Genomic DNA, 16,125 nt, shown 5'->3' with positions numbered 1-16,125 from the left:
GGTTGCGCGCTGCAGAAAGCTAGCTTCTGTTGAAATACTGGACGGCGTTGTGGTCAGGAATCGAGTGCAGCTGAAGAGGAAGAGGGTGGGAGCGAAGAGCGTGGAGATACGACGCCCGACCAACACCCAAGCCGATGACTAAGACGGAGGGTGCGCGTACGCGTCGGCCAGCGCGGCGCGTACTGAGTCGACCGAGGCCATCTTCACACTTTACTGAGCCGCAAAGGCAGGCCTCCACCACGGTGCTTCTGGAGCACTTCTCTGAACTCACTGACACAGCCGGGAGAGTCTACATACTGGACGAGACCTGTTAGGCCTCCATCTTTGGAGCTCCGCTGGGCAACCGTGGCTGTGAAATCGAAAAGAAGCATCGACTTACGTATAGTAGAGCAAAGATGTGATTGCCGTAGATCGTCATGGGGTTCCTGAACGCGAGGTAGCCTCTCATCTTCAGGAAAGCGATTTTGTGCTGGTTATATTTGGAGCGCTCTGCTTGCAAGCAGCAACGAAAGTCACGGTACGACGGATCACCTCAGGCCTGATCTCAGCACGGTTCGTGGGCGCGAAACTACCATCCTGGCTACAATAGCGTGTACACGCGCTGAGGTAGACTTGATCGTGTGGGCAACCCCGGGGGATCTGAAAGAGGGTCTGCTGCTGTAAATCACGAGTCGTCATCAAGTATATATGGACAATGACTATGAGAAGGTGGTATACATGAGCTAGGAGTGTACCGGATCAAATCCGAGATTCATTCTCGACCTTAATATGCTACCCGCAGCATAATTGCTACGCCCTGGCCTGCATGGCTTGCTAGCCCATGACACTCTACGTCCTTGCCAGGAAACCCTCCTCTGCTTTGCAAACCGCATCGGCAATACATGAAAACACAGCCATGAGGCCAAGACAATCCGCGCCCAATTATTTGTCATCCTCTGCGCAAATCCACCCTCACAAATGCAAAACCCATCCTTCAAGCAAGCCCTACATCACCGCACCCGTATCCATCCGGCTGCCTCTTCCCCAAGCCCGCCCTCCCCCATTTCCCACCCCCATTCTCCTTCCCACACACCTCAAAGCACCTCCTCATCCTCCCACCCTTTCAACGCCGCCTCCGTCTTGTTTATCCCATACACACTCTCCAGCAACCAAACCACCAAGCGGTACTTCCCACTCGCCGCCATCTCGACCGCCGGCCCACACCCACCAAACCCGTGCGGCAACTCGTCGAAGACATGGATCATGATGTACGTCGCGGCGAGCGTATCCGTCCACGTCGAGCTGTCAGATTTTGGTCCGCAGACGTCATTGGGGTAGATGGAGGGGAGCGGCGCTGGGGATTTCGAGGGGAGCAGGATCGCGGAGGGGCGGTCGGTGGATCGGTCTCCGGCTGCGCTGGATGGGGCGGGAGCGGCGGTGGTGGTGTGGGTCGTGGCGGCAGGGATTCGGGTTTGCGGGATAGGGAGTGGCGGGGTAGAGGCGGCGGCGGAGGGGCCTGGGGTGCTTGAGGTGCGTGAGTAGAGAGCGGTGGTGGCAGCGGCCTGCTTACTCGTTTGGGAGGGGAGTATGAGCGGGACGGAGTCGCGTGAGGGGGCGGGAGAGGCGGACGAGCGTGGGCGAGGTCATGATCATCGTCACGGCCGCTGATGTCATAGCCCGCTGGACCTAGTCAGGGCAGCGCTGGAGGTGCGGGCGCTTTGGACGCCGCTCGGATGACTGCGCTGCGGGCTTGGAGTACCGATCGCGCGCGACACGACATGGGCCGAGCCTTGCGGTGTGGCGTCGCTGCGGCTGTGATCGTCTTGCTGATCTACCTCGGCTCGCGATGGCAGGGTTGGCGCGGCTATTAAGTTTCCTAACGTCACTGAGGCTCCAGGTTGGCAGAATCTGAGTGTCTACATCCACCGAAATCTTCCAGATCACACGCACGCATCGCTCGTGCTGTTCCACCTCCAGCCACACTCACACCTCGAGCGTCTCACAACGCGCCTCTCCTCCCATCATGGACCCCATGGACTACAGCCAATGATATGTCCCTGTGGCGGTCCAGGCGTCGGATAGAGCGCAGCGCGAAGACCCTAACTACAGGCGGTCGCGCGAGCCTCTACCTCGCATCGTCTACGCCAGTGTCGTAAGCTTCACGTACCTTTTCACCAGAATCACGCCAAGCTGAACCACACCAGATCAAGAGAGCTCAGCAAGAGAAAGCCGCCGCGCCCGGCGCAGACACGGGGTAGCTGATGTGGAAACCTTCATGCTTGCTTTGTCTCACCGACCACCTCGGCTCATCCATCTTCGGAAGTCAGCGCTACAACTGCTAATATTTCAGACTGTGGTCAAGACGCCGTCTCGCCTCGATTTCGCTATCGTATATACATTGACAAGCTCAGAACCACCACCCCTTATCCCCCAGCTAATGTCGCCATCTGTGCTATCGACACTAGCCTTCCCAGGAGACCTTCGCCACAGTTGCTGAGGTATACGAGGCGCCGATTGTACGCATCATCTACAATTGCACGGATAAGGGTAGAGACACAAGCAGCAGCACACGCCGGTGTACTACTGTGGCCCTTGGCCTCTTCTCGCACTTCGACAGGAGCAGCCAGCTCTAACAGCAGAACGAGCAGCATGAGCCAAACACATCCTCGAATGAGTCGTCGACGGTGGTGCCAGAGTGCTAAGGCAGAGAGTTGTTAGGCCAAGGTCACTGTTTCGGGCCGGAGCCTCGAATGAATCCTCCACGGTGGTGCCAGAGGACGAAGACTTGCTGTTGTGCTGGGAAGGGAAACCGTTGGTTGCGGCATGGGAAGCCATGATAGTGCTTGGGAGGGGGAATCGTGGGTTGTATTATAAGAATAAAGGTCAGAATGTATAAGACAAGAAAGTTCAACTGAGTGGGCCTCTTCGGATGGAGGAGAGGGTGTAGGTATAAAGTGGGAGGAGCGGGTGTAGATGTATAATGTGTGAGCGAGTGTCCGAGTAGAAGTAGCATCTGGGATAGCTTGCTAGGGTGGTAGTAAATGGGCAGCTGTGTTGGGGGGAATCTGTTCTACGGATGAGATGGCAAAATTTGCGTACGATTTGAACTTCTCAAGCACGGAATTGAGTTTCTGGAATGGGTATCAATTACAGAACGTTTGTCTGGGCTATCGCCGTATGTCTGCCTAAAGCATGAAGCTACCGTGTTTCCTGTTTCCTTGCAAGCCGCCGTCGCCAAAGTCCAAAAACCAACAAAACGCACACCACGAAAGCCAAACCGCCCAGCCCAAACCCAAGCAAACCCCAATCCCCCCAACCCGCTTTGCCACCACCACCATCACACATCAAACACAAACAAAACTAACCCCCACCCCCCTGCCCAGCCCCCGCAACCTCTCCAGCCACCTCCGCCTCCCCCCCTCGCCCTCCCCCTCCTCCTCCCCCTGCGCCTCCACCACTCCCCTCGTCTCCATAATCCCCCCCTCACCACCACCCTGACCCACATCTCCCTGGTCCGCAGCAGCAGCATCAGCACCGAACGCGGCACCACCCAGTTCCCCCGGCGCCGCGAACGCGTACGGCGCGAACTCTGCGACTGTAGCGGCCAGGATTTGTGTTGCGTTGGTGGGGAGAGGAAGACCGCTAAGGGACGTGAATTGGTCGAGGACTTTTTGGCCGGTGGCGAGGAGGCGGGTGTTGATGGTGGAGGGGGTGGGATCGGGACCGGTGGTGGTGGTGCGGCGCTGGCGCTTGGTCGGGTGGTTGCCGCGGGCGGAGTCGACGGCTTGGGACGACGAGAGCTGCGGGGTGGTGGCGGCGTCGTCGGGGGAGGAGGAGGAGGAGGAGGGGCTGGTGGAATCGCGCTTGCGCTTCTTCTCGCCGGGGACGGATTGCTGTTGCTGCTGCTGCTGCTGCTGCTGCTGCGGCTGCGTGGCGGCAGCCCGCTGCCTCCTCTGACGACCGGACCTGTTCGTCGCGGCGGTGCGGGCCAGGGTCTCATGCATGTCCTCGGGCTGCTTGTAGAAGTAGCCGCCGTCCGCGAACTCGGCACTGATGACCTTCTCCCAGCGCTCGGCGACGGTCCACGGGAAGCGCAGCACCTTGTAGTTGGTGGCGAGGTGCTGCGAGATGCGCTGCCAGCGCTGGTCGGGCTCCACGTCCTCGAGTGCCAGCTCCGCCCACTGCATGGCGTGCATGACGGCGGCGTCCTCGCGCCTGGTCCAGGGACGCGAGGGGCTGGCTTGCTGTTGGTGCTCCTGGGCGTCGAGCATGCCGTAGTCGCCGTCGTCGTCGCCGGGGCCCAGGGGCGGCGGGAGGTCCGCGAAGTCCAGGTCGTACTCGATGTTGTACCCGTCGTTTTCGGTCTCCGAGCCCCAGTCGAAGGACGGGGTCTTGTCGGTACTGGAGTCATCGTCGTTGGCAGCGGCCTCGGCGGAGTCAGTAGCGTTGTTGGGAGGGGGGAGGTCGTCGACGTCGTGAGCCTCTTCAGCATCAACATCAAGAATTTGAGTGGGATCAAGGCCCAGATGACTCTCTAGGAGCTCGTAATTGCCGCGAAGATCATCGTTGTCGTTGGCGACAGCATCCATCAAGTCCTGGTACATTTCCTCAGGGCGCTGAACTTCGACGACACTGGTATCGAACGAAGCGTTCACGTCGCGGCTCAAAGTGCCGTCGGGACCGGCGAAAGCGCCGCTGCTGCGGAAAGATGGGCTGTTCGTGGTATAGTCCTGAACGAGCGCTTCTTGGAAATCGGCATCGACAATGCCGGAACTCTCTACATCTGGCACAGCCGCCACATCGGTTGTGGCGAAGTCGCGGCAGACAGGCTGCGACTCGGAAGGGAGGATGTTTTGAGGCATAAATGCTTGATCCATGCCATTATCTGGAGACTGGAAGTCGCCGCAGACAGGCTGCGACTCGGAAATGAGGAGATTGTCAGGCATAAATGCCTGACCGATGCCATTGGCTGGGGACTGGAAGTCGCCGCAGACAGGCTGCGGCTGGAAAGGGAGGAGATTGTTAGGCACAAAGCCGTGACCGATGTCATTAGCTGGGAATTGAGGGTACCAGGGGCCATCGCTGGTAGTGGGATCCTGGCCGAATGCATTGGTCGGAGCTTGAGTGTAGTTGCCACTGCACAAGCTGGGGTCGACAGGTTGTGTGTGGGATGGGAATTCAATGCTCTGCGTGAACGCCTCATCAAATTCATTGGCCGGGAACTGTGGGAAGGCACCGTTCTCTTGTGTAAATGACTGGCTGAAGTCATGGATTGCGGCCTGCGAATATATGCCATCGTTCGGGATGAATTCCTGACCGACAAGATTGGCCGGGTCCTGGACGTGGAAGTCACCGCTTTGGAGGTAGGTGTCTCCGCCCTGGGTGTAGGCGTCGCCGCCCTGGGTGTAGAAGTCACCACTCTGGGTGTAGAAGTCACCACTCTGGGTGTAGGCGTTGCCGCCCTGGGTGTAGAAGTCGCCAACCCGCGGGTAGACGTCGCCGCTCTGGGTATTGAGAGGAAAGTTATTCAAGCCGGTGAATCCTCCGCTGGTGTCACAGTTGGCAGTCTGCGGATGAGGGAAGGTCGGCTGGTAGACGTTCTGAGGGTCGTAAACTTGGGGCGGGTTGCTGTTCACGAACTGGTCTTGGGCCACTCCATACCCGTTCGGGTCGAAAGCGCCAGGTTGAGGAGGAATGCCAAAGCTGCCCGGACGGTTATCAAAAGGTGTCGCCAGCGGGTTATATGCCAGCGGGTCATACGCCAGTGGATCATACGCCAGTGGGTCATGAGCCAGTGGGTCATACGCCGGCGGGTCACACGCGGGCGGGTCATACGCCGGCGGAGTGACGGTGGGCGCAGTCTGAGGAAATGGCGCAGTCTGGTGGGTGGACGCCGGCTGGTAGGCGCCCGCAGTCTGCAGAGTGTCAGCAATGGGCGCGTTGTCGCAATGCGTGCGTTTACTTACGAAGTTCTGAAAGATCATCTCGTCAGCCCTGCGGCGGGCGCTGTCGTCGTGCTCCTCTCCGAGCGTGAAGGGAGCGTCCGGCAGCTCATTTTCATTGAGGTTGAAAGATGACATGGTGCGTAAACGTAACGAGTGATTGGTGGAAAGATGGTGGTGCGAAACGCGATGGTGGTTGGGGCAGAGGTAGTGGATGAGTTTGCGGTGGCTGCGGGTGCGGGAGAGTTTGGATGCGCGCCGTCGCGCGTGGCCGAAAAAACCAGTTCGCGCGCGCGCGCGCGCTCCACCGCCGCGTCGCGCAAAGTCGCGCCCGTCTGGCTTGTCAAGTGATCACTCGAATCACCCTGTTCAAGCACTCGTTCGCTGGTTGGAGGCCAGTCAAATGGTTTGCAATTCCCCGAGTCCCCTCTCAACCAGACATCTGTCCCACCCCCGGCCTGTGATCTCCCTTTAACACGTCTTTGTAATAATGAGACAGTCTTTCTCTGAAGAAGCAGAAGTTACACTGGACCAAGTACTTCTTTACCTTCTTTCCTCGGATCAGGGCCTCCCTTCTGTCGAGCAGTCTTGCTATCTCGTAAGGTGGTTCTTCCGCGTCCCACTCAGCAACTGGGCCTGGTTCTGGATACTCATTTCTCCCATAGGAATCCTGTTCTCTCGGTGCCGGTTCCAGGTGCGCCACCGATATAACAGGATGGATTTTCCATTCTAACGATATCCGCAATCCGTACGCCAGGTTCCCTACCTTACGCAGTAAATTTCCGGACGTAGATGTAGCTCCAGGAGCACTTTTTCTGAAGTAGCCAAAGGGAATTGCCCAGCGTAGAGGTATGTTTGAAATCAAAAAGTACAACAAGATATAGGACTCAGTGGCGTACGTATTACGTAGTCCTTGCCAGCCTTAAAGCTCTGTACTTGAATATAAACTATATGTCACGGCATGTTGTAAGAGTCTTGCAGACAACGATGCATTACCAGGTTTTTTTTTTTTTTTTGGTGTATATAGACGTTCACCGCAGTTTTCAAAGCCATATCCAGCCCGGCTGGCCGATTTTGTCTGTCAGTGTTTGATTGTACTGCTTAAAGCAGGTATCTATGCAGTCCAATTGAGGATGACTGCAAGAGTGCAAAGAGAAGGAGAATTGATTTCGTGCTGCAATGCGACATGTGTTGTGGGGTTGTGGTCACTAGGCTGCGAACAATATCTCGAAGCCGCTGCGGCTGAGGGTTTCCCTGCGTAAACACGTGATGAGCGCAGGCGCGTGGAATATCTCCTACGCGCTCGTCCGCTCAACCCACCCAGCTCTTCTTCCACGCTCCTCGCCGCGCCCATCAACCCCGCCGCCGCAACAACTCTCACCAACAAAGCTGCCAAGATGTCGGGCTCCGGCCTCTCGCTGAATGACATGCCTGGCGACATCCTCATGGCGATTGCCGAGGCCGTCGCAAGGATCAGCGTCGAGAATCGCGGCGCGAGCAACGAGATCTGCTCGCTCTCGTGCGTCAACAAGCGCCTCTACGCCCACGCCATCAAGCACGTCTTCCGCGTTATCAACGCGCAGAAGAAAAGGAACTTTTCGGAAGATAGTCCCTACACGGGCATGCCTCCCGTCGCGCTTCAACACACCAGGTGAGATGGCCAACCTTGGTAAAGCGTACCAGGCGGACTGACATGAGCTTACAGATATCTGGCCCTTGGCTTTCCTCCCCAGCGCCCCTTCGAAAAAAATACTGGCATCCGAATCTACCCCTCGGTTGCAACACAGTTCATCGCGATCCTCTCCACTGCCAAGAACGTCAAGGTCGTCACCATCCATGCCCCTGTCGATGTGATCGACAGCTTCGAGACGCAAACAGAGCTGCTGCGCGCCAATTTCCCCAGCGTAGTGGAACTCCACTACTACCCTCACCTCGACGACATGTATCACAGCCCAATCCTCCCGACATTGTTCCCGAACGTCACAACGCTGGTCGGTCTGGGCTTCGGCTACTATGAAGTTACGCCAATGTTAGAGCCGATTATCCTTCCTTACCTTGTCGACCTCTTCAACCGCCACCAACTTCCGCAGCTCAAGCATCTTCAGCTTCATGTAGATTTTTGCACCAAGCTTCTGGAATCGCTGCCGGCCATGGGAAGCCGCCTGGAAACCCTCGTCGTCGATTCGTCTGGCCCTGCCTACCACTGGGACGCTTCCTGGCTATTTGCGCGCCGACTCGTCGACCTTCTCAACGCAAACGTGTGCCTCAAAAACATCAGCCTTCCAATGTGGAGCGGACGAATTGACAATTCTCCCAGGGAGAAACTCTCGATCCTGCAACTTCTCTACGAACGATGCCCTCGTATCGAGGTCGTTTCTCTAGACTATGAATCCTTCTACGAGCTCAGGCGCCGCTCGACCAAGTTCACGGAGGTAGAACTCGTCCAGAAGGTCCACAATACAGCAAGCTCTGTCCACCGCAACAAGAGAGCCTTGTTCTGGATGCGGTACCTCGAGCCTGCCAATCCGCATCAGAAGGTGAGGATGGCCGCCGATGGTGTCATGAGTGTCGTGGACATCAACCCGATCTTGGAGACGCCTGTGCTCGTCGACTACCCGTGGGAGGAACCCGAGGACGAGTATTGACCGTCTGGGCCCGAAGAGGCATACAATGATACCATTGACTTGCCACAGCGCAATGAAGAAGACGTTGCTTGGGAAATGGGGAGATGAACGCCTGTCACGGAGGATATTGGTCGTGCGCATGGGGTCTTTCTGGCGTGCTTTTCGCAGATGGAGGGGAACGCGATGTCGTCGGGTCCAATATCGAGTCGTGTTCAGCGCCCAAAGCGCGTTAATTTTTAGAGTTTCAATTTCATGTCCAGTCACCTTTGTGCGCCCGCCGGGGATTGGTAGTGAGCGATCGAGCGCAGCGGGTGACGTCCGTTTGCTCGACCCGAACCGGTTTAGCGTTGGGCTTAGCGCCATTTGCGCAGGATGTCAACCGTCGCCCGCCGGCGGAGCACCGCGCTTTCCACCATAACTGAAAAGAACAACAGAAACAATGCCTGTAGTCAGGCTTGGGAGCCGGCGCCCTCGTCTTGCTTCGGCAGGAAGGAGGAGAGCCTCATGGCCTTCATCGCGCTTTTTACATGACTAGAACAAAGCGGATCGTGACTTCAAGCAACCAGGCTCAGGCTCCCTGCGCTGCTGATTACACGTCCCAACATAGAAATAGAGGGAATATGCTCTTCAGGACATGCTACGTGCTGTGCTTTCGCTGTGACCCTGCTCAGATGTGCTTGCTTCCTGCGCCCGATGCCCGCGGCGCGGCGGCCGGCGCGCTACCATGCGCGGTTCTCGCCCGCCTTTCGAAGCACTATGAAGCCGACCACTGACCTGGTCCGACTGTGATCACACGAGTGCGCAATTTCAGCCTGGAAAGGCGCGCGCGCGCCGCGCCGCCTACCGCGCGTAGAAGGCGCGGCAGGCGGGGCGCTGGCCATTCTACGCATTGAGACAAATCCAAGGGCGGTGGCACGTAAGCCTGGAGGCATCCTTGGGCCGAGTGCGGCACTTACATGTACGCTTGAGGGTGCGGCGCGCGCATACTGGCGTTCGGGGGAGCTGTCTCGCGGGCTGGCCTGCGATGGCGGCCTTGCAGCTCTGCGCGGACACTTACGCCCTCTGCACGGTTCAGCCGGACAGCTGCTCCTAGAGCAACTCTACGTAGCTTTGAAGATGTGAGGCTTCCTCGACGGCTTGCACTTGTTGAGCTGAATGCCGTTGTGGCCAGCTCGCCGCCGCTGGATGGCCGACTTTCCAGCACGGCCGCAGAGCGACAACAGAGTCAACGGCGGATCGCTGACTGGCTTCACCACACCAAAACCAGAGCGGCCTGCTTCTTCAGGGCATTGGATATCGTTTCAAGTGGCTCTCAGCTACTTCAAACCCTTCCATCGCCTCTGCAGCCGCTTGCGCGCCCGCTGCGCGACACCGACGCCGACCCGCGGCCGAGGGCTACCTCCAGCGCGGCGCCGCTTCCAGCCTTCCATACGATTCCACCGGCGCCCACATCAAAACAAGCCGCTAGGCAGCCGCGCGCCCGAGCAACCAGCCGCGCTCGGCGGGCATAAGGCAAGATCTTCGGCGCGCTCCAACCCTCTCCCCCGACACAACTTTTCTTTCTGACAGCTTCCGCACCCTCATTTTCTGCACCACCCCCTCCACAACGATCGCTCTTCGCTTTCGTCTCCCTTATCTGCATCTTCGTTTCCTGCATCGCCTTCTTATCCATGACAGCCGCGCTTCGCCTGCGCGACTTCGTCGCGTCTCTTCACCTGACGCGTTCGCGTCCGCCAGCGAAGTTCGCAACGCACAACACAGTGCGACACGGCGCTTCACCATCAAACATGTAAGTCCCTGGCGCACTCCAGGCTAGTCGTCGCCTGACTATCCTTTCCTTGACTTCACTTCTTCGTTCGCCTACCTCGCACTTGACTCAAAAGATCTTCGACTGACCCTCCTTCAGGTCCACCTCACTCTCACCTCCGAGCCACTGAAGCTCTGCGACCACGGCACCCTTCGGGGCTTTGGACGTGACCGACGCCTAGAAACTAGGCCTCCGTTTTCATAATGAAGTGCGAGGCTAAGAATCCCTATGGCAAGAACCACAGCGTCCTTCATGTTCCGCGCAGCTTGACTTAGTGGCTGTGCGAAACCATTCATCAAGGGCAGATCGGGTTGAACTCGACAGCAACATCAGTCAGCTACAATCTCTTCTCCATGTCTGTAAGTCATCCGCCTTCACCTTCCCTTCCCTTCGTCCGCGTTTCTCGCCACCCTCCCCCTCCCCCTCCGCGCCCCTCCTACCACGCTCTGGCTATGCTGTCTCTTCGGAGTCGCATTACCGTGCCTGCGCGTATGGAAGGGAGTCTGTCATGGACTCGGGGCAAGAGCGAGACTCCAGAGGGGAAGCTGGTTTTAAACTCGGATCGTTTCACAGACTCAAGCGCATACCGCAAAGATTCCAGCTGACAAAGAGACGCAGATAACCACAGCTCCACTCGCGCAAGTGTCGTCGTTACCGTTCTACGCCTGCGATGCCCTGTTCAGGATGACCGTGGCCCTGCTGCCCGACCGCCTTGCCTTGCCTCCAGAACGCCCTTCGGCCCTCGATCAAGTTCCTTCCCGTCCCCCCTCCCTGCCCTCACACCTCTGCCCTTCAGCACCCCGTGGGCAACCGTTGTCCATGTTCTTGGAAGAGCGGCCCCGTTGGGGAAGATCCATCACTTACGCTCTTCGGGCTAGGTGTGTGCGCTCTGCTCGAGGTTCTCGCTGAAAGCCACAGGCGATAGGACTGTAACCGAGCGCATATATCAGCAGCCGTCTCTCATTCCTCACATTTCCCCTTCCCGACCTCCCTACCAAAGCCTCTCAGTTACTACGAGAGTTAATTGCCACCAGCTTAAATTGATAGCTGGCTGGTTCTTAAAGAGGCGAGACCCATCACTTACGCTCTTCGGACTAGGTGTGTGCGCTCACAAAAGGTTCTCGAGGTTCTCGCTGCAAACCATAGGCGAGAGGCCAGAACAGAGCGCATATATCAGCATTCGTCTCTCTTTTCACGTTCTTCCTTCCCGACCTCCCCACCAGGGCCTCTGGTTACGACAATCGGTTATTGCCACCAGCTCAAATTTGATAGCTGGTTGGTTCTAAAAGAGGCGAGATCCATCACTTACGCTCTTCAGCCACACGAAGCTAAGTGTGTGCACCTCAAACTGAGAGGTCGCGCTCCACAAATGAGCGATGGACCCCTAATAGGGCACATATTAGCATCCGTCTCTCCTTGTTTGTTTCGTTCACCTTGTTTCTCTTTACGCCCTTTCCACAACTTCTTAGCCGAACATTGTGGCTTTGCAAGGAACAATATGGGCAACAGTCAAATCGCCGGCGTCACTGATGAGAGCTCATCAACGAACACAGCGCTTCGACATGAGCTGCGGTTCGGCAGGCGCCAGCGGACATTTAACCACGTCTCTCCCTCCTCTCCATTCCTTTCCCCCAGCAACCTCTTTCCCTCACGCCCTTATATGGCTCACTCTAGCCTTGAACCATGGCTTATGAGATGAAGTTAAGGGCAAGATGCAAATCGCCGGTGTGAGCGAACACAGCGCTTGAGCGAACACAGCGCTTCACCATGAGCTGCGGTTCGGCAAGTCCGGACGGACATTAACCACGTCTCTCCATCCTCCCCATCCCTTCCTCCCACAGCAGCATCTTTCCCTCACGCCCCTATAACGCGCCTGCCTAGCCCCGCAGCATGGCTTGTGCAGGTGAAGATGACGGGCAAGATCAACATAGCCGGTGCTTCGAATACAGCGCTTTTACCATGAGCTGGAGTTCGACAAGCCCGAGCTGACATTAACCATGTCTCTCCCTCCTCTTTATTTCTTTCCCTCACAGCATGATCTTTCCCTCACGCCCTGATAAAGAGGCTGCCTAGCCCTGCGCCATGGCTTGTGCAGTTGAACGTAAGGGCAAGATCAACATCGCCGGTGCTTCTTCCTAAGGCTCAAAACCACGGCTCTTAACTACGAGCTCAAATAGCCGTTCGTTTAGAAGTGGTTACAGAGCACCGGCGGACACACATTCTTTGTCTCTCCTCCCCTTTCTTTTCCCAAGTCACGTCTTCCCATCTTCGCCACAGAGGATTTCCCTGCTTACGCCCGTCACACCAGTTGCCTTGCCTTGTGCGGTGCTAACACTAGGCAAGATGCTCGACGCCGGCATCACACGAGGCGCAGGACCCTGACGCTTTCCCCACATAGGCGTCGACGTCCATGGCGGCGGCGGACTCGTTTTTTCTTTGTCTATCGTTGGCACGCGTTGTTGCCCGTTATTTCACGACCCCCCTCCCCCTTCTACGCCCATCATGAAAGCCGTCTTGTCAGTCGTGGCATGTGCGGTGTGTGAGGTGGGCAAGAACGAAACCAACTGCTGGCACGGCGGTAAATAAAGCGGAGGGAAGGATACGCCTGGCGAGCGGCACCGAACATTCGATCGATCGCGGAGGCGAACCGCTTCAGCAGACATTTTACTTAAGGCAAAATACAAAAGCATACTGCGATCCATTGTCCTTGCTGCATTTGAGGGAGTCTCCACGCGTTCTGGTGTCCGTGACTCGTACGAAGATGTCGAGATGAGAGGAGGATCGCTGACTTCAAGAACGAACGGCCTGTTTCAACGCTGTTCGCGCCGTGCAGGTGTAGCTGCTACGGTTCGCCGTGAGCGGTGAGCGCGGCGGCTCCGTCTCTGAGCCTTGCTGTCCCGAGGCGCTGCGCCCGAGGTGCGAGGTGACTAGGCAGCGAGAGCAGGCAAGGACGGCGTAGGGCTGTATCCAGCGTGCCCGTGGGCAACTCCGAATTGTCTAGGCAGGCCGACGTGGAGCGGGTTCGATCGTGCCTGCTGCGTGCCCATTCCCGCAGTGGCGTGCCCCCATTGTCCGCGCCCGGGAGTCGTGGTCAGTGTCGCCGCCGCTGCCGTCATCTTCGGCGTACGATCGAGCGAACAATCTACGTCAAGCCGGGCCAGACCAGGCCATGAGCGCGAACGAGGACGAGCAAGGCGAGAGCGGAGAGAACTACGAAAAGAGACCCCCCATAGATCCCCACAGCCTACCTACGCCCGCAGCGAGACAGCAGCGCCTCGCCCGCGTAAGCCCATCACCGTGATATACAGCCTCATCCGCGCGACCTCCGCAGGTCGGGGAAGAGGCCGGAACAAGGCGGGGCGGAAGCTTGCTGCCATGCTTCTCGACTGCGCAACGAGGCATCTTACTCACTCGCTCCTGCGGATGCGGGCGTAGGTTCCCTGTGCCCCGCCGTGGCCACGCGATGCCTAAGACGATGATGTGGGTGTTGGCACCGCGCGGCCGGTGGCGACGAGACAGCACCTCAGCATGGTAGGACCGCCTGGCGCCGCGGGAACGGTCGCGGCCTTCGCGCGCAGTGCGTGCCAGGGCGTCGGCAGTTGCGCTGCAGGACGCTGTCACGGACCGCTGATGGACTGCTGGTGAGACCTCAGCAGAGCCTTGCCGCAGCAGCGTGCAGAGCGGGCGGTCTCTCCCGGCACGGAGTGACAGTGTCAGTGGCGGGCAGCGTGCAGCCCCCCGTCCATCACCCCGACGAGCGGCGGCGAGGCGAGCGGGCGCCGTGGTCACTAGGTAGGAAATGTTTGAGTATTGATTCACGCGGCACTAGAGCGTGGGGGTGAGCGCATGGCGCAGCGAATACCTGCTTCGTGCTGCTGGCATGCGCCGTGAGGATTCGGCGTCGGCCGCTCGCGGGAGTATCACTTTCAGCGATTGATCGAAGAAAAGGCGCAGCAGAGGCTGAGGAAGCAAACTGAGGCGGGGTTCGGCCATATAATTAACAAAGTCAAAATCCCTACTAATGACCCGTCCCGCGATGAACTGGCTGAATGGCAGCGGAACCATTCCCATAACTGGGTTTAGGATTCTTCTCCGACGACAGCTAGGAGCGTGGGCGCCCAGGTGAGACTGGGGTACGGTCGGGCGGTTGTAACCGGAAAAAACAGGCGGTTCTCAAAGAGCCTGTTCCTATATAGCACGCTCCCCTCACGGGTTGAGCAAGCTCATATAGTTTTTTGCCTTTTTTGCCTCTGCTCTTGGTGGTGGTGAGCGTGCTCGGGGCGTGGCTCGAACTTGGGAGTTGGTTTTTGTTGGGTGCGTCAGATGGATTATTTCGGCAGTGCTGGCTGGCGAGCGAGGTCGGGGCGCGTTTGAGGAGCCGGCTGCCTCCACTGGCGCTGGATGGTCTTCGCGTGCGCGTGGTGCCCCGCTGCCGCCAGCCCCTCCTGTGCTATTACGGACAGTGGCTCGGAAGGGCGAGGCTCGGAACTCTTGCCGGCCAGGTCACTGTCGTTCGGATCGGGTATGAGAGTACGCTTTGTGGGAGGATGCGTTCATTTTCGATCGAGCTCTCACTTCGCAGCTCTACATTCGCTGGTGTGCTCTGAGGCTCTACAACCTCCAACGGCTGACTCTTCGTATCGAAGTTTGCAAACCACTACTTGTGAAACTGCCGCATCGATAGGGGCGGGTCTTCAGAGGCGCGTATCAAGACATTAAATGCCAAACGAGACGAGGGCATAACCTAACCAATGTGGAGAAAGTAGCGTACCAACTCTCTAAAATTCGGCGGGGATTTTCGATACCTCAGCAGCCTGGGAACCGCGATTCGGCGGGAGGTCCTGTCGCGTTCCGAATGTTGGCCTTGGGAAGGCGGATCGGTACGTCGGAGGAGCAATATTCTCTGTTGCTCAGCCCGCTGGAAGGTGAAATTAGATCTCTGCTCTTATTCTCTGCTGGATCTCGACGTTGGTCGAGGCATTGACGATGCTCCTGCTCTACGCAGGATCAGCCTTCGCGTCCGACGTGGGAATGGAATCGTGACATCCTTGGTCGTGTAGTAACGGCACGGCGCAAACACCGCCTCTGTCAACTCGATGTCAAAGTAAGCCCAACCGTCTTTGTTCTTTGCTGCAGCGTTGAAAAGGGTCTTCCGGAAGACAGGCACGGAGGCCATCCGCGGTCGACGCGGCGCCACGGTCACCCAATTTCCCAACGGTAGGCGCGTAACAGGATATCTGCCTGTACGGTATTCCCGCGGCGCACCAAACAGCGGAGGAGAGAGGCGTGGCTCATGGGTTTCTCCTGCACCCATCGTGAGAGAACTGACGTTCGCAGGATGGCCGCCCAGCTCGTCATAGATCGCTCAAATCAATGCTGGTATGCATGCCTCCCGTCAGATATGCCCGCGACCTACAGAAAGCAGAGATACGGGCGGTGGCGGCGGTGGCAGCGGCGGTAGCGGTCACAATCGCGGGAATGGTCTGCCACTGATTGGCGCAACGGCATGCGCGCCCGGTGTGCGACGCGCGCCCGCCAGTCAGACCGCGAGAGGTCTTGCATGTCACAGCGTGCAGCGGTACAGATGACAGAAACACTGCCCCACCGTTGTTGGAAGCGGATATGGAGATTGCGCGTTCGTTCGAAGTGCCCCAGAGCTGATGGTCCGCGTCGGATGGAGACGAAAGCTCACACTGGTGGGGAAAACCCCGCAGCCCGAGTGCGACAGCCATTGCGATGGGCTGGCCACAGAACTGTTGGTATGCGCAGATGC

At 58.0% G+C, this 16,125-nt stretch overlaps 2 protein-coding genes across 2 annotated transcripts; one reads left to right on the top strand and one right to left on the bottom strand.

Moving 5' to 3' along the window:
* Positions 1–3,090: 3,090 nt before the first annotated feature.
* On the bottom strand, positions 3,091–6,059 carry SLS55_005980 (uncharacterized protein; the record flags this gene model as incomplete). The annotated part of the gene is made up of 3 exons (XM_066777420.1): positions 3,091–3,110; positions 3,467–5,894; positions 5,946–6,059. The coding sequence occupies 3 exons, from the start codon at positions 6,057–6,059 to the stop codon at positions 3,091–3,093; spliced, it is 2,562 nt and encodes an 853-aa protein (XP_066631515.1).
* A 1,259-nt stretch (positions 6,060–7,318) lies between these two features.
* Positions 7,319–8,566, top strand: SLS55_005979 (uncharacterized protein; the record flags this gene model as incomplete). Its single annotated transcript, XM_066777419.1, has 2 exons — positions 7,319–7,572; positions 7,627–8,566. 2 exons carry the CDS (start codon positions 7,319–7,321, stop codon positions 8,564–8,566), a joined length of 1,194 nt encoding a protein of 397 aa, XP_066631514.1.
* Between the last annotated feature and the right edge of the window lie 7,559 nt (positions 8,567–16,125).

This window comes from Diplodia seriata (assembly GCF_021436955.1).
Source record: "Diplodia seriata strain FDS-637 chromosome Unknown scaffold_6, whole genome shotgun sequence".
Lineage (NCBI taxonomy): Eukaryota > Fungi > Ascomycota > Dothideomycetes > Botryosphaeriales > Botryosphaeriaceae > Diplodia > Diplodia seriata.
The sequence above is the reverse complement of the archived record's forward strand: the minus strand, read 5'-3'. Positions and strand labels throughout refer to the sequence as shown.